The 18,397-nt window shown below is 43.2% G+C and overlaps 1 protein-coding gene across 9 annotated transcripts in view; it reads right to left on the bottom strand.

Moving 5' to 3' along the window:
• Positions 1-371: 371 nt before the first annotated feature.
• The window catches only part of NUP93 (nucleoporin 93), a 91,538-nt gene continuing 73,512 nt past the window's right edge, over positions 372-18,397 (bottom strand). For 7 of the 9 annotated variants that reach the window (XM_030025651.1, XM_030025649.2, XM_030025650.2 and 4 more), the window contains 7 exons: positions 18,244-18,288; positions 16,482-16,598; positions 15,745-15,863; positions 13,665-13,782; positions 13,078-13,161; positions 11,570-11,698; positions 6,202-6,435 (listed from right to left, as the gene is read on the bottom strand). In XM_030025651.1, the coding sequence (XP_029881511.1) occupies positions 6,325-6,435; positions 11,570-11,698; positions 13,078-13,161; positions 13,665-13,782; positions 15,745-15,863; positions 16,482-16,598; positions 18,244-18,288 (723 nt within the window). In that variant the 3' untranslated portion in view covers positions 6,202-6,324. Of the gene's footprint in view, positions 1,527-3,724; positions 6,436-11,569; positions 11,699-13,077; positions 13,162-13,238; positions 13,287-13,664; positions 13,783-15,744; positions 15,864-16,481; positions 16,599-18,243; positions 18,289-18,397 lie in introns of those variants that run through there. The other 2 variants (XR_005933195.1, XM_030025655.1) reach the window with 2 other exon arrangements.

Genomic DNA, 18,397 nt, shown 5'->3' with positions numbered 1-18,397 from the left:
TAACCTGCTTTTTGAGGACTTGCCACAGCCCCGTTGTATTGTTTGTGCACGAGCAGATGCCCTCCACAACTGCATAAGCCCCGCGCGGGCTGGCACGCACCCACTTACCCAGGAAGCTGGGGGCAGGCAGCGCTGCCTGCAGCGCTCGCCTGCCTGCATCTGCACAGCTCAGCGCCCCTAACACCCGGGCATCACCGTGCAAAATGTGCCGGCACAGGTGGTGCCGCTGCCGCTCTCGACACCCGGCCTTGCGAACAGGGAGAAGGGTGAAATGGGGACGAGGAAAAAGCCTCGCCCCAGCACCTTGCGCAACACCTCCTGCAAGGTAGACACCAGCTTCCTCTCTCAACAGATGCAACAACAGACTCATGCCCAGCAGAAATGGCTTTATTTTAGAACCTCATTATTTGATCAAAAGTGCTACCTTGCCCAAACCAGCACAAATCACGGAGTCTCTTAAACAGGTGTGGGTGTGTATCTGTTAAACACAGCGCAGTCAAAAATGCTCCGGGAGGGACAGGAGGACTCCAGACGCCGGGCGAAGAGCGAAGCGAGTGGTATGATGCAACCCTGGTGTAGTGAAATAGCCGGATAGTAGGATGCGCTTGTCGTCGGCCTGATTCACAACACCAGCTGCAGCAACAATACCGGGGCCGTCCGGCGCTGGGAGCAGGAGTGGAGAGCTCTGCGGCACATCCCTCCAGCTCCTCCGCTCACGCAGTGAAGAGGTGCCAAGCTGCTTCTGCAGGGCTTTCCCTCGCTTCCAGCCGATCCCCCACTTCATCCTGCCCATTAAATGCATCAAATGAACCTGAATCGAGTTAGGCAGAGAATAGTGCAATGCTTTACATACGGCTTCTTTTAAAGTTTGCCAAAGCACTATATTCTGATAGGCCTTTAATGAAGTTTTAACTATCCTGTTTCCATCCCTGTGGAAGAGGGAACCTACCACCCTGGATGACAGGGGCCACGCAGACGAAGCAGGGGCTCAGCACTGCAAACCCACCGCACGGAGCAGGACTCAGTTTCTTGGCACTGCAGGGAAGGAAGCTTGGGAAGGGAAAATAAGATGGTTATTCAGAAAACTGCCAGCAACCTTACGCAGTGTGGGCAAAGGGATCATCTCCCATCCTCTTCCAGACACCATTTCCATCCTTCCAACCTCAGACCCAGACAGAAACAGGACAAAAATACTGGTACAGGGACACGAACAGCAGCAGTATTTGAGCACTGTCCCACCCCAGGGACACAGAACTGGAATTAACAGTATCCCCTTCTTTCCTCCAGGCTGGAAGGAAAACAGCTTGCTTCCTTGAGAGGCTGGGGTTTATTAAGGTTGGGGAGACAAGTGTTGAAAGGGTAACAAGAACAAAAAAATTAAATTCATTTTTTCTGAACACGATTCCTTCAGCTCCTGCAAGCAACAAGATCCAAGGGCTGTCTTAGACAAACCCAGCAGTGGTGGGAGACCGTTGTGGAAAACAGAGAAGCCACCTCATTTAGCAGGTCTACTCCAGCCAGACGGTCTGGAAAACAAAACAAAAAATCAGGATCAAGATGCAGAATCTGCAGTCAGCAGGGAAATCCAAGAAAAGGCAGAGGAGCAGGAACGTATCTGGCAGGCTGTAGGCAGTAACCTGACTGTACAACCAGCTAAGCCAAGCATACGCTGGGGTAACAGTGCAGGCACCACTGTGAAAATACTTAGAAGAATTCATGTTGTTGTGGGGATAAACCCCACCCCCCCAAACACCAAAGAAACCAAGCTGAGAAGAGAGGACCCACTGACACCAGCTCCACAACAGTGTTTAGGAAGGGCCCTCGAGGCACGTTTCAGCAGGTTTTCTGCTTGTTGGCAGAAAACCTGTTAATTCTCACATGAGCTGGCTGTCTTCCATTAGCTCAGTTTAGTTTTTACCAGTAGCCCATGGTTAACCCCTGGGCAGAGCTTTAACTCCGCCCCCCCCCCCCCCCCCCCCCACTGGATAAGTAACATAGGGCAGAAGTTTACAATGAGTATTTCTAGATTCCCCTGCAATGCCCTTTTAAATCCAGACCACATCAGCTCGAACCTCATTCGTCAAAGGATGTGCAGACTGTAAAGCTTTAAGAGCTGCTATGCCGATACCACGGCACTTGTGGTTGTTTCACTACTGATGAGCCATGCAAACCATGGAAAACAGACCTGGAGACTCTGTGTGTCTCTGTTACATCCATACCAGGACAGAACATCACAAGGCAAACACCTTTTCACTTTTTCCTCAAATCTCCTCTAGCCACACAAGCATGAGCTGCTGTCATGGTTTAACCCCAGCCAGCAACTTAAGTACCACATAGCTGCTCGCTCATTCCTCCCCCCTCCCAGTGGAATGGGGAGGAGAATCGGGAAAAAAAAGTAAAACTCTTGGGTTGAGATGAGAACAGTTTACTAACTAAAACAAAACAAAACAAAAGATTTAAAATATTATAATAACAATAACACAAATATAATAATAACAATAATAAGAATTGCAATTAAAAGGAATATAGCAAAAAAAGAGAGAAGTTAGACCCAAGAAAATACAAGTGATGCACAATGCAATTGCTCACCACCTGCTGACTGATGCCCGAGCAGCAATCGGCCCCTCCTGCCCAACTCCCCCCAGTTTATATACTGAGGATGACGTCCTATGGTATGGAATAGCCCTTTGGCTAGTTGGGGTCAGCTGTCCTGGCCATGCTCCCTCCCAGCTTCTGGTACACCTGCTTGCTGGCAGAGCATGGGAAACCGAAAAATCCTTAACTTAGGATAAGCGCTGCTTAGCAACAACTAAAACATCAGTGTGTTATCAACATTATTCTCACACAAAATCTAAAACACACTGTACCAGTTACTAAGAAGAAAATTAACTCTATTCCAGCTGAAACCAGGACACCTACATTTGACTCAAACTAGTGAGCCACCCTTAGGATGCATCTCATCTACCTGGGGGATCTTTTTTGCTGAGGATTAGTCCTGGAGCAGGAAAAAGCAGATGGAATCATCCTAAATTTAACCTGCAGCATTCATCTGTACTTTTTTCTTGTATAAAGGGGCAGAGGTCCACTGACTTAAGAGATTTGTCAGTTTATACTGAGATTTTATAAACTGTGTAACTGTATGAACTGACTGCCAGTTTATACTAAGAATAAATTCAGCTCAGACGAACATCCACAGCTCTGCTGCAAACTGTGCCTGGCAAACTACAAACACTAACTTACTCAGATGTTGCTGCATGCTATCACGGTTTTCAATATGACCTGTGCAAGGCTGTCCAAGCAGACAGAAGCCCTTTGTGCACAAGGAAAATGGAGGTAGCTCTCGCTATGCCCTTGACAGCACCATGCCGTAAAAGCGAGCACTACTCCCTTTTGTAAAGGGAGTGCTTAGTGACATCACCTTTGAGCAGGCTGCGCCAAACACGAGGTATGAATTTAGCGACACCCCAAAAAGCCCTTCTAGCAGATGAACTATTTAGAAAACCAAGGCTAAGCCTGCACATTAGCAAAGTTGGAGTGTGACAGTACAAAGGGTTAACGAACTTCACTCCAGCAGCAGCAGGTCTGCCAGTCAGAAGCCTGAGGGAGCAGAACCAGGTTGTTCTCTCCAGCAGAATAAGCGTGGGGTGGAGAGAAAACAGTGACATCTGGAAAACCATGGGGGTGCCTTATTCAGCGAAGCACCAGTACGTGCGTCAGCATCTACCTCAATGCAGCAAAGCCCTTGAAGTCGTGCAGAGGAGACCCAGGTTTGTCAAAGCCAGGCCTAGGCACAGAGCTGGAACCCGCCGCTCTTGGGAACACGGGAAGATGGATGGGCTGCAACACTCACCACCTGCACAGACCTAAGAAGAAATCACAGGGCAATCAACAGGAAATAATTTAATTCCAACTATCTGTGACACCTTCTGTTATACCCACAACCTCTCACATCTTGAAACAGGGCTCTTACCTTTCCAGGGTTAGTCTCAGGGCTTTGACTCCCTGGGGTTTATTTCCTCTGTCTGTCCATCACAGAAGGACTATCTTGGCTTTTGAAAGTATGAAATAATTCAGTTTCTGTTTAGCTTAGAAGGGACCTGTCCTGGGTTCGGCAGGATCAGAGGCTGAAGTCACAACCACTGAGCACAAAGGGAGCAAACTACATCTGGCCGTCACTTTTCTCTTTTACTAACACCCATGAAGGCTAAGAAGCACTAGGAAGCATCTGCTACAGCTGTCCTCAAAGGGCAGACAGAGAAAGGGCAACTTGCTGTTTCTAAAAGGTCCCTAGGTCCAACATTTGACATCAGAAACATGCCAGTGAGGCAGCACAACAGCTCAGCTGAGCAGGGGATGGGCAAAAGACAGGAGAATAAGGTCCTGCAAATGGCAGCAGTAAGCTGAGCCCCAAAGGACTTCTGTCCCCACATGAGGGGTGGAGCGGGGAGAAGGAATTACAGCAGGGAAGGTGGCCTTCACCCTTCCTGAATAGACTCCGGCAGACGCTGTCCCTCTCTTGCTCTGGTCAGCAGTTGCCTGAGGACAGGTACAGACTCGCCAGCCTCTCTGTACATGAGGTGGTTTGATGCTAGGAGTAACCCAGGGACAGGGGCCGAGTGCCAGCAAGGAAAACACAAGAGCAGGGTTTATCCTGCAGGACTGTACGTGGGGCAATCCTGGCCCAACGAGGACTGTTTGCAAGTATCAGGAAGATGCCTTGCTCTGCCACCTACTTTTTGGTAACCTGTTCTCCAGGGGACTGGATGAATTGTCAACTGAGACATACCAAGAAGCATTCCCACACGAATATGCCAGAAATGTTAATAGCTAATAAAGCTTTCCACGCTCACCGGTTGACATTTTGCTAGGCAACTCAATTCCCCTCCCCAGGTAACTCACCAAATCCCCTTTACTTGCAGGGTGTTGTCCAGGTCTCCTCCAGTTGAAACAATCTTGAACATGCTATGGGACCACTCAGTGCCATACACAATCCCTAGTTCTATTGCCCGGGAGCCCCAGCAGCCAGTTTGCTAATGCTGAGACACATGGGTTTGGGTGGCTCAGCAAACCACCCCTTTGCTTCCTGTCCAAAAGGCTGACAAATTTATGCTACAGCATTTCTAGTGGAAAAAGTAATTAGGAAATGGTCATCAAGTCAGTCAAATATCCCTCTATGCCGTTAAGCTTAGACATTGCAAAATGGAGATGAATTCTCTCCCACGCTAGCTATGAACATGCAAAGGCTGAAATCAGCCCCTACGTTTTGTTGCCCGTTCTGTATCCAGAACTGTATGTGTTCTCACATCCCAGTAACACAAACGGTGTGAGGGCAAGACAGCAGCAGTGCAGAAGGGCACGTACAGAGAGAACAGTAAGAGCAACCACCAACATTCCTCCCATTTCCTTTCAAAGATAGGCAGCTATATTAAAGAGAAAAAGCTTATACTGTAACATGCTCCTGGGCTTTCACACCGATTTAATTGTAGCTCAAAACATTTAAAGCTAACCATTTTTTAATGCCCCTCGCTTCAATGGGATGCAGGTTTCCCACTAAAGCAAAAGTAATATCCACCCGTGCCCAATGCATCCACACTTGGACTTCTCTGCTCAGCTTCCTTACTTCTGGTGAACTCGATATGGGATCATTTATGGATGCACCTGGCTAAAAACTCACGTGTCGATCACAAAAATCTCTCCTACTAAAATATACCTGTTTCCAATCCCAGCTGCTCCTGCAAAAGCTTCAACTGAGCTCCAGGATTTGCAGAGCTGTGTACATCTGAGACACTGACCCAAGAGTTTAAACTTCGTTAAGCGAAAGAAGTCTCTGCAGCACACTGAGCTCATTTGCACTGCATAAACACATACGCCACACAAGACAACATTATGGACTGACAGCAGTGTCATGTGTGTGGTGTATCATAAACAGCTTTTCAACATTTAACATGCATTCAAAAAACAAAAAACCCTAAAATTTCTAAGCTGTATGTTCAGCGAGCATTAAATCAAAGTTTTCTTCTCCACTTCCTCTTCTACTATAGAATTGCTCATTCACCTCCCTACTGCAGATCCACAACTTCTTTCTCTGCATAGCCCAATAACTAATTAAGAATAATTTTCTAAATATAAACCAATTTAAAATAAAATGAATAAAAACATAAAAACGCAAAAATCAGTGAAAATGAAAATGTCAAAAACAAATAGAAATCAAAGAAATTTATTTCCATCAACAAAAATACAGAATACAAAATGATACTGGTCCCACCCTCTGAACATACTAAAGACAGGCATCGGTTGCTGCAACCCTAAGCAAAAGCTTCTCTGCTAATTCATAAGGACCTCCATTTGCACCAGTCTTGCGTTCGTGTCTCCTGATGTTCTGTAAGGGATCATTCCAGCAAACGTTATCAGTGCACGAGCTTGAGATCGAAGTTGCTAAAAAACAGAAAAATAAAGTACAATTACTTCAGTATCAAAAAACCCACAATGAAAGGTGAGTTAGACATGAGTTAAACACTTGCCTTTTCAAACAAGCAAATGCAATCTTTATTTCTCAGAGCTGCTCTCTGGATAACATACCTCCACATTTGGAAGGAAATCCAATTATTTCCTTTTCCAACCATTAAAAGGATGTTGAGCTACCCGTTTGCTTAAAAAAAATTAAAAAAAAAAAATCCCACTTATTTAAAATTACCCAGGAAAAAACATTTTCAACAATGTGGGGCGTTCCTGTACTGCAGCAATCCTGTAATTTCTGCATGAAATGGGCTTTCCTGGGGCAACAGGATTCTTTCCCACCTTGCAAAATATAAAGTTGACCCTGCTGAAATGCAGCATTAACATTGTCAAAGCAGAAGCACTAGAAACAAACCGGCACCTGGAGGTGCATCACCTACAACATACTGACATCCTTAAAGGCTCTTCATTCCATAACGCAATGGAAGTATATGTACCAAGTACATTCAGAGACCTTTGCCTAAAATAATGACACCCCTTATTGCACACCAGAAGGCTATGTAACAGCTGAAGGAATTCAGGAATAATTTGTTTCATTTGTTAAAACTGTTAGTAAATTAAAAGGAAAATCATTCTGATAACTGGTAGAGGTCAGGAGAATACAGAAAGCCTGAAACTTTATGGAAAACTGTGCAGATTGATGGTTTTGATTCCTCACAGTGTCATCTTCTTAAATATTAAGCATCTCTAAATTACTGTACTAGAATATCCCACTGTTCAAATCTTCCTTTAATCTGCTGACTGCAGGGAAAGCTGAAGCAGCTTTGGCTGCTGTGGGCATGCAGATGGTAACTCTGACAGCAGGAACTTATAAACTGAGAAGTGACCAAAGCCCATTACGTGGCTGGGAACAGTTATAAACACCATCCCTGATGTCCACCTGGGCAATTCTATCCCCTTCTCAGGGTGCTGTTAAACCAGTCAGTTATTCAATGGCAACCAAGGAGCTTTGGAAGCTGACAACAGAAAAGCTGGGATGCTCATATGCTTTTTTTTTTTTTAAGACACTGTCTAAATGTTACTGCTTCAGCTGTGCAAAAAACCTCCAACTTTACATAAGGGGCAGGAAAGTAAGTTTTCTATAGCATCGACATCCCAGCCATTTAATTTTCTGTTTTTATTTTTGTGTCTGAAGAAAAGCCGTGACTGTCTACAAAGCCCAGTGGCCTGGGTGAAATACAGAGCAGAGTTCCCATCTCCTTAAGCGCCGCAGCTGAGGAATGCCAGAAGGCAGTGCAGCACATCAGTGGGCCTCTGGAGTAAGCAGCAAAACTGAGACTGACCCAATTGCTAAAAGCTCCCAGGACAGTTTCCCTAGCTCTAAGTTACCACCTAGTTAACACCAATGCATTGGCTACTTAACAAGGTGGCCTGAAAATTACTTGTTCAGTTCCAGTCACAGTCAACACTTCTAGTCTGCTTCCAAATTTGTTACACAGTGAGGTCGTGTAATTATGTCTAACCTGCTACTTTTTGGTGGAGGTCAAAACAGGTGGTAGATGGAAAAAAAGCATGTCAAGGTGTCTGTCTGACTCTTTGGAATTAAAATAGTAAGAGGCAAAAACTCTTACTGTGACTAAGAAAGGCTTAGGAGCAGTGCGAGTTACTGTTCTCTTTACCTTTTCCATAGCAATGATACTAGAGCTGGTCTATTTTTAAAAATTGAAACAACATGATAGGCTGCAATACTTCAGGAAGAACAAACAGAGGTTTGCAGAGGTTAAGAGCGGCCTGGAGGTCTAGATGTTCTATTGGCTGTAATTACTTAATGAATGTTAGAGTCACTTGCGATTTAAAATAAGACCACACACTGAAGAAAAAAAAAAAAAAAAAAAAAAAGAATTCCATTCCTTTCATGACCTAATTTTGCTGCCCAGATAACGCCCTCGGGCTGCTCCAGAGAGTTCGCCACCCTGGATTGGGGCGAGGAGCATATGACATTGCTGTCATGCACTCACAGCATCTGGGTCAGGGCTGTCACTGCAGCCATGGTTTCCGGTACTGCAGTCTTGGCTCGCCGCAATCTCTGCCTGAAATCTCACAAAATGGATCAGACCCAGTGGGACAGGACTTTTCTCCCTCATTCCCCAAACTAATTAATGTATATACATTTTTTTTAAAAAACAAGAGAGAGAGAGAGGGAGAGAGAGAGAGACTCAAAACACAGCTTAGGTAATTTCATTCTGAAATAAACAAAATGCATAAAGCCCAGCTCTGACTCTGAACCTGATCATTTCTAAATATAGCCCATTTCATCTCTGAAGTGGGACAGGAGATGTTTTAGCAGAGAGGATTACTGGGTTCAGGGGGCTCCAGAGGTACTATTCCTCTCCATCCTGCCCTTGCTGCCAGGTCCACACTGTTCCTGCCAAAGCCCCTCTACTCCCTACCCATTACAGCAGGATCCCGCTTAGGGCAGACAGCAGACCAGTGCTTGGCACCAGAAGGCAAATTCAAGAGCCACGTTTCTGGGGGACTCTGTTCCCTGCTACATGGAATAAGCCTCAGACTTAACGAACAGTTACTGTCTCGTGTTTTCAAATTCTTCTGATGAACAGAGGGATTTGCACCTGTCTGCTCCGACGATCTAGAGAAAACCCAGGGAGTTCAAAGACCTATTCAAGGAAAGGTCATTTTTCACTTGCACTGTCTACTGGGCAATGCACTGAGATAGTTAAAGCTTCTGGAAGAGGCTGATTTCACCTAAAATTTGCTTCCCCATGGAAAAAGGAAAAGCTGCCTTTCTCCCAGGGAAGTTCACAAGAAAAACTCCTGTCAAGCACAGCCTGCAGAAGCTCGTATCTGCCATCTCTCTTCAGGTAAACAGGGAGATTTTGCTGAAGAAACACCTCTCTTCTCACGTTTGAAATGCCCTCATTTCTTCCCACCACTAAAATTGCCCAAAGTTGCTTGCCAGACAGGGAAACTGAAGCAATCTAGATTCCCTGCTCCCGCAGTCTTGGAGGAAATTCTTCAGGGTAAGAAAAAAGGGGAACACGTGCTAAAGCTATTCTTACCCTACCTGCCATGTGCCCATGCCTGGTATTCTTCTGCCCATGCAAATCTTTAGGCAGCCGGGAGATACAGGGCTGTAGATTTTTTCCTCTCTAGCTAACCCTACATTACCAGATTTATGCTCCTTTCTGACGTTACAGTCACATAGCTATTATTCTCTTATCACCTCCCTGACTGCAGAGACAGCAGGCACTTGTCCCCTCAGACAGTTAAGCACAGCTTTTATTGCATACAGCAGCCAGAGATCCATGACTCAGAAACCCTGTGTCTCCAACACCACTGATACCCTGCTGCCATGAGATCCCACCACAAGGCCAGAAGCTTGATTAACAAAAACTTGAAGCCTGAAAAAAAACTGTCAAGGGTTTTTAGCAAGGTACATCATCAGCTGATCTCCACAACTGTAACAGCACAAGAGCGCAGAACACGTTTATGAAGCATCTCACACTGAGCACGCTGTGGTAACAGGCACGCTGTTGACATGATACGACGTCACGGTGGCTTCCTTCTACACAAGCTCCTGCCAGCAAAGCTGCTGATCCCATCGCCAATCAGCCCAACAATCTTTGGCAGGCCATGGTCATGGTATTCGTACTGAGATGACACCTGACAGCATTACACCCCTATGGAGGTGGTAAATGCTTCTACACAAGGCACAAGACTGAAATCACAAAAACAAAATAAACGGCTCACTTGGAAAGCAAGGAGGTAAGGCTGTTTGCTCAGTGCCAACCTTGCGAACACACAGAGCAGGTTAACAGATTGTGTTAGCCTGACACTTCTTCACATGTGCAGAATTTAAGGTGGGAGAAGCCCAAGCCACATGTATCCTTCTCCAACATTGCCAATCTAGAGTACAAGTGTAGTTGCAAGGCAGGATCCCATAGCTCACACACAGACGGCACCCCAAAGACAAAAGCTGTATCATTACTTGAGCCTTTCATTTTCTGATGTATTTGAAAACACTAAGACTTTTACCAATATTGCAATTTACAGATCAAAGGCACTTCTGCAGATGACTAAAGCCTGGAATAAAGCTGGCTGTGGCCCAAGTTGGTTTTCATTCTCAGAAGGAGTTGATATTTATTTCCTAATCTGTAAGACAGGATGAGTGGTTTGGCCTTGGTTTTCAAGTGTCTGTGGCAGGCAGCTTTAACTTAATAAAAGCTACAAGACCAAACCTGACGACAGCTAAGCTGAGTACCCTTCTGCTCAACACAGCATGTTGACAGGCAAGTGCCCGCAAATCTAGCTGTGTCCTTTAAGTGGCGCCTATTTTGAGGCTTGCTGAAGGTGTAGGGTCCTATCAGTGGGTGGGGGAAATGCTTCAGCACTGACTGCAGCAGTGAAGTCAAACCCACCCTGTCGGCCATTTAAACCAGGCAGCCAAGACCAAGCACTACCGTACCTGGAAGCTGCCCACTCTGCTGCAGAGGCAGCAGAACAACACTGGCAAACTGCTACAGCCATTCACTAAGAGAATGTACTTGAACATCTTGGTGTGTTGCCCAAGGACACTTTGAAAATGCCAGCCCATGTCACTACAGAAGCAAGCCAAGGAGAGGAGTCAAGCAAGGCCTTTCCACCAGAAATCAGTTTTGCATGAACAGGGCACTAACTCAAATGAAAGGAGTGGAAATCAGGTTCTTATAAAACAACAGCTCAGTTGTCAAGGCAGCAACACCAACCATCCTAGAGACATCGCACTGTCCACTTCCGTTAACTAGTCAAGATCCCACCAAGAAGCAAACTGAACACTTGTTTTCTCTTGCTAGGAGGTGGATATATGGTGTAGTATATCTTAATTAGCTCAATGCCATTTAGAGCAATATCCTTTCTTTACACAAAGCTGAAGTTATGAGAGACTAGTCTCAAGACTAAGTAACTGAGGAAATTGAGTAGTCTAAGACTCTAAGTAATTGAGCAAGTTAAAAGCGAAGACCTTTAGAGATTCACAGTTATTTGAAGCCCAATCCCTTGAAATCAGGGGAAAAAGGAAGTAGGAAAACTTGTCAAACAGCAAGGATTATAATCTTACCGAATCCCTGTCTTCCATTACCCGCTGGGGTCTGGCAGGAGTGGCTGGGCTTGTGCCTTTCATCCTCTTATACTGGGTGAATAAAATATTCATGGTGGCAAGCAGGACCTCAGATAAATTGTGCCTGATCTACACAAAGAAGGGGAAAAAAAAAGAAGGACATACTGCAACGAAGAGCAGGTTGACAGAATCATTAACCTTGCTATATGACATCAGAAAACCAAGCAATGATAACTATGGTCAATATTTACTCCTATAGTCATACATTTAATGGTCACCCCTGCTGTGACTGCACCACCTGGCAGAAAAAACAACTTACCCAGAGTTTTGAGACATGCATAATGGCTGCACCTTCATGTTTGGTAACAACAGGTCAGATAAAACCCAAAGCACATAAATACAAAAAACTCCAAAGCACTCAAATACACACAAACGCTGCCTGTAAGAGAAGTGTCATCCTCCAGTTAAAATAGTTCAAGAGCAATAATAGCCTTTCATTATGCTTCATGTGCTTCATCTGCTAATAACCAAATACATGAGTTCCTCTAATTTGGAGGGAAGGAAACACAAGACCCTACAAATGCTCGGTGACCATTAAGAGCATGGAAGAACTAAGTCAGCAACACAGCTGAAAGTTTTCAATATTCTGAATTCTTGAATCAAACTCAGTAAGCTCAGGGAGATTCAGATCTGCAGATACCTTCTACAAAATGAAGACAGGATTTTTGGGTGGGGAATTCTAATGCTCCAAAGAGCAGCAGTAAGGAGAAAAAGTTGCAAGCCAAGAGTCTACTTGTACGAATGTAAAATAATTCCATTCTATTCCCCTGTAAAAGAATAAGAATAATGAGATGACACAGTTTTAAGATCCTTTTAACAAAGTGTCCTGGTTTCAGCTGGGATAGAGTTAATTGTCTTCCTAGCAGCTGGTACAGTGCTATGTTTTGAGTTCAGTATGAGAAGAATGTTGATAACACACTGATGTTTTCAGTTGTCACTAAGTAATGTTTAGTCTAAAGTCAAGGTATTTTTCAGCTTCTGATGCCCAGCCAACAAGAAGACTGGAGGAGCACAAGAAGTTGGGAGGAGACACAGCCAGGACAGCTGACCCAAACTGGCCAAAGGGGTATTCCATACCATGTGATGTCATGTCTGGTATATAAACTGGGGGAGTGGGGGTGGGAGGGATCGCTGCTTGAAGACTAACTGGGCATCAATCAGCGGGTGGTGAGCATTTGCATTGTGCACCATTTGTATCTTCCAATCCTTTTATTATTACTGTTGTCATTTTATTAGTGTTATCATTACTAGTTTCTTCTTTTCTGTTCTATTAAACTGTTCTTATCTCAACCCATGAGTTTTACTTCTCTTCCCAATTTTCTCCCCAATCCCACTGGATGGGGGGTTAAGCAAGTGAGCAGCTGTGTGGTGCTTAGTTGCTGGCTGGGGTTAAATCACAACACAAAGCAAAAGGCTTTTGGAAGCTAAAACCAAGAGACATTACTTACTTCATCGCTGAAATTCCGGAAGGCAGCAACTCTTTCCTCTACGCAATCTTGGCTAAGAGGTACAAGCTTTAGGCGTTCAATAATCTTCAAAAACAAAAGCAGGAATCAGGGTAGATAATCAACGTTCTATGTACCATGTACTACTGAAGTATACTAAAGTATACTACTTAACTATACTAACAAAGTACAAGCTTTAGGCGTTCAATAATCTTCAAAAACAAAAGCAGGAATCAGGGTAGATAATGAACGTTCTATGTACCATATACTACTAAAGTATGTTTTTGAAGCGTTAATGAAATGCTCCTGAATCCATTTGAGAGAAATCATTTCACTGTTATTTATTGGTTTATCTCCTCACTTCGTTGAGTAGCAGGAATATTTTGTTCAACGTCTAAAAAATAGCTCCAGAAAGATCTTCCCGATTATCAAGCAACAGGGAAGAAAAACATTTTTAAATTCCTATAGCATTGCAGCACCTTCTAACTCATTAAATACAATTTTTTATTTTAAGTGATGTTATTTGAGACATTCTGGGCTTTCAAGGGCATTAGGAAGGCTGCACTTCAAACAGAACTCTTGAAACTTACATCAAAGGCCCTGTCAATGTGACCAGCGTGATATTCATCAAAAAACGTGATTAAGTCTAGCAGAAGGTAGAACGTGGAGTCAACGGATTTCTTTGCACTTATCCCCTGAGCTTTGTACCTGAAAGACATTGTTTTACAATTTTATTGTGCAAAATGGCAACCATTTATAAACACGCTCTTGCAATTCTTGGAAGCGGAGACATCAAGCACAAGGACAGAAGGCATCTAACAAAGGACAGCTTTAATTTCCCTTAACCAGGAGGCAGAACGTGGCTTTTTTAAAATACTTTTATTCTCTTCTAGTTTTCCATCAAACCCAGCATTTATTTCCTTTTAAGTGTTTACACTACCCATATTCATGGGGAAAACAGTGACAGGAACCAGAGACTTGCAAGGCAAGCACTGTACAAGCGTGTTTAGCATGCTGTTTTACAGCGGACAATTCTCCAGCACAACTGCCTGCTTCAGGCAAGAAGTTCAGACTTAAAAAATGATTAGACGCTTCTGCATGCTCTTTCTAGCTACACTTGCTCGGAGATGAATTGGAGGGCTGTCTGCTCTCACTCCTAAGAGCACAAGGTCAGAAAGGAGCTCCTTCCTCAAAGTAATATTGTAAGAGTGGTCAAGTGCATGGTACACACCATGCTGCTGCAGAGGAGGAAGCCAGATAGGCCTTTTCTGTTGGGTGTTTCCCCTGTTCCAAAAACATCACAAGAATGCACAGGAGGAAAGCTGCATCACTACAGTACTGTCTGCAGTACAGTACATGAAAAAACAAGCCTTGTATTACATTTAATTGGCAAGAAGATGAGCTAACCAGAACTGCTCTGGCTTTGCAATCATGAAGGTTTGCAGCTGTAAAGTGGCATTATTGAACAGTAATATTTAGCACTGTCATAGAGATCAAAGCAAGTAGCAAAACAAAGCCCATTATTGCTGAAGCTTAAAATCAAGCCACAGGTTTAATTCTTAACGTCTGCTACCAAATAAGTCTCTCGCTAAGTCAATATGGCACCAATTTTCACTCGGTCTGCAGCCTGACTAAATGAAGGGCTGACTGAAGGAGTGACTGCCACTTGTCAAAACAAGAAAGGCAAAGGCCTCTGACTGAAATCAATACATTTCTGTATTTGTCTTCCCAATTTCAAAGTGCCAGCAAGTGTGCTTTGTTTATTTTTATTTGCTCCCCACCAGAATGGTTGAAGAAAAGCAGTAAGACACTTCTCACAGGTACCCACATTTTGCTCTAGTAAAATATAGGAATTGTCCATGATGGTCACTGTGACAAGCTGCACCAAAAAGAAGATGATTTTAAAAAAATCCCAAAGCTGTTCTGCAATTACAACCTTTCAGAAGCAGGTTAGTCCTAACTTCTAGCTGCTAATGAATCTTGAGCACTGATGTCTCCAAATGCATATCCTAATTAGCATACCAACACTGCAGGTGACATTCCTTTTGGTCACTTCCATTTCTCTCTCTTTTCTAAACACCACATGGCGCTTTCCTAAAGTAACAGGCTGTAGAAATGAGGTCCGCTGGTTACATTAGCCATATAAACACCTCAGCTTAAATGTTCCCTTTTTAGCTTTCATTAAAGCAGCAGTGAAATACAGTTTTCAGACAGCTACTGAACTCACCCCTCTGCTGTTACAACTCAGAATTACTGGTTTTGTAGCGCTCTCAACACTATTTCAAACAAGTGAATTGTGTTGTGAGTCTGCAACTGCTGCGATATTTGATATAATCTAAATCATGTAATTCATTATATTTATTGCTCCTTATTACACTCTGTGTCTCCATTTGGCAATCCTGCAATTCCCTTTTCCTGACTCACCTACAGATAAAAGCTTCTTGGCAAATTTGCCTGACCTGCCACTGAAGATTATGTTTCTGGTTTCAGTACTACAAGCCATCATGAGCAGGACAGGGTCAATTCTGACCTCTTCTCTGTCTTCCTGTATGCATTGCTGCAGATGCCATGGTCCAGCCAGCAGAAACAAAATCAGGAACTAATACCCACTGAACTGACAGTCCAAGGTCAGGTCCAGGCAAATCACCCAGTCCTGCCCCCTTGTCTTACCTCTCAGCAATGGAATGAGCCATATTCTTCAAACGCTCTTTATTTGACTGGGGAGTGCCAATCTGGGGAACGACAGGACTGAGGAGCTTGTTCATCAGTTCTAAAACTTTGTCAGGGTTCTGTTGGTATTAAAGTTACACACAAATAAAAGGAGCATGATGGGACTTCGTGATTTAAACTCACTGAAAAAGCAGAAAGGTGGTGCCTAGTGCAAGTTCAGAGATGCCTCCCTCCCATAAAGAGTCAAGATCGTACTAGCTGTGAGCAACATAATGCTGCTGGCTCATGTGAAAAAGTATTTTCCCCTAATTTTCCTCTGAAAGAGTGGCTATGGTTGTATCCACTTTTATTTCAAATGTATTTCAAAAGGAAACAAGAGTACTCACTATAAAGCCCAACTATTTTAGACTTCAATTCAACATCTATGAAATTGGAAGAGCACACTCCAGGTAAATAACTTCACTAGCCAGAATAAAATCATGCATGGGGCAATCTCTTCAAAAGAACCAGAATGTCTTAAATCAGAATGGGTTAGAGCACAATCGATCTGGGTTTGCCCACTGAAAGCCCTCTCCATGCAGCCAATGGCTCTGCTTTAAAGGCAGCAGAAGTAATCTGCTTGAATAAGGGCAATTCAATCTCCAAGATTAAATTTGACCTCCTAATCAGAGGGAGAATGTTTGGAAAAAAATGGTGAACCAGGTACATATTTAAGGCAGCACATAGAGAATATTTACCTTTGCAAGGTCATAGAGTTTTGCAGCTTCTTCAAACAATCCTTTATTTTCTGCTGCAGAAGCCACTTTGTTAATAATGGGTTTTGTGTCACTTGTAAACTTGTCTATCACTCCAGGCTAAAGAGGTGAGACAAAAATGAAAGGTGAGAAGAGAATAGAAATCAGAATGCTTAAAAACTCCTGAATATTCTGTCAAGGCAATGAATATTTTACATGTTGGATTACGATTAGAATGGCCTGCACATTTCCATGGGAACGCGCAAAAGAGACACGTTAAAAATAGAAAGAGCTCTTGTGAGAGACTTTCTCCAGAACGGAGTCAGCACTGAAACATCTGCAGTTTCTAATTCATTCAAAATGACCCAGATAACAGGTCAAATTCTAAATTATTTTAATTGCTGATGACACACATTACAGAGGAGACGAAAGCACAAAAGACTTCAGCATACGACATGTCAGGGTCTCCAGGGATGCTGTTTGTGTATATTGGCATGACAGGTTGCAAGTGAAATCTTACACAGATAAATGAAAGGGCAACAAGAATTTTAAAAGAAACAATAAACACAAGAAGAATAAAAGAGAGGAAAGAGTCAAGGATATCTGAAAAGGATTTTACCGTAGTTGAGGATGCAAAAGTAAGACTATATCATCTAGTAGAATTTATTTTAAAGCTAAGATTGCTGGTTTCATACCAAAGAAACACAAGAATACACTTATGTTTAAAAGGAATTGGATAAAGTCAAGAAAACAGGATTCACCACTGATGGTATAATGTAAAAACTATCTACCTTACAAAGAACGGTAAAATGAAAAAACATTTGTAAAGATTACCTTGCCTTTGTGTGTGCAATCTCACTGCTTTTAAACTGACAGAACAAAAACATCTAAAAGGAAATCCTGCCAGAAATAACTTTTTTTTTTTTTTTGGACAGTAGCAATGATTGCAGCATGAGCCCTAATCTTGAAATTAAGATTTAAACGATTCTGGAGTCTGCTTTACACAGAAAGCTGCCAAAGTTGCTGCAGTGAACAGAAAAACTTCATCGACTACCTAAAATTTTAATCATTTGCATGCACTCTCCTCTTTTCAGGTAAAACCTTAGGGTTTCCTTTATCTTCTGACCACATAAGGTTATGTTTTACTTTTAGATTACTGCTTTTACAGCAGAAGTAAGATCCATCATAACTAAAAATAGCTGATCTTTGATCCAGTACTTACCCTTGCCTATATGGAGAGGACAGATCAGTTGTGGCGATGCCTGTGGTCTGTTAGCCCTTGCTCCCTTAATTACAAGAATATTTAATGGGCTGCAATACATTTCTCCTCTGAGGTGAATGAGGATAATGTCATACAGACAGTTTTCACACACCCACCTCAGTTCACACAACAATCTCACGCCCACTTACAAGCATGCCATTTTTACTAATTGCTTTTTACTAATGTGCACTAAATTGCATTTCCTACTGTAAAGGTGAAATTCTGACCTCACTGAAGTTACCTGATGGCATTTGTTTCTTTAGTTACATTGGCTGTCTACAGGGACATAGTTTACTCTGCGGCTCCTGATCTGCCTTCTGTTAGGGCAGGTCATAAATTATTCTGTAAAAGGAACTCGTACTTGGAGAACTTGTATGTAGTCAAACACAGTAATAATTTGGCTACTGAAAAACGAAGAAAAGCAATCTAGCCTCATGACTACTTAGGCAATCACACATGGTTTTTACTTTTTATGTAAAATACAAACATAAATTGTCAACTCACCTTCCTACTACCATCGTTTTCCAGCTTTCCAAGAATCATATCAAACTATATCCACACAGATGTAAAGTAAGAAAAAAGGAAACAAAAATAGAGAGATGAGTTGCACATATTTGAGAACATATTTACTAAGTACAAAGATGCAGTCATGGATGAA

This window comes from Aquila chrysaetos, chromosome 9, assembly GCF_900496995.4.
Source record: "Aquila chrysaetos chrysaetos chromosome 9, bAquChr1.4, whole genome shotgun sequence".
Lineage (NCBI taxonomy): Eukaryota > Metazoa > Chordata > Aves > Accipitriformes > Accipitridae > Aquila > Aquila chrysaetos.
Note: the sequence above shows the minus strand (reverse complement) of the source record. Positions and strands in the feature narration are given on the sequence as shown.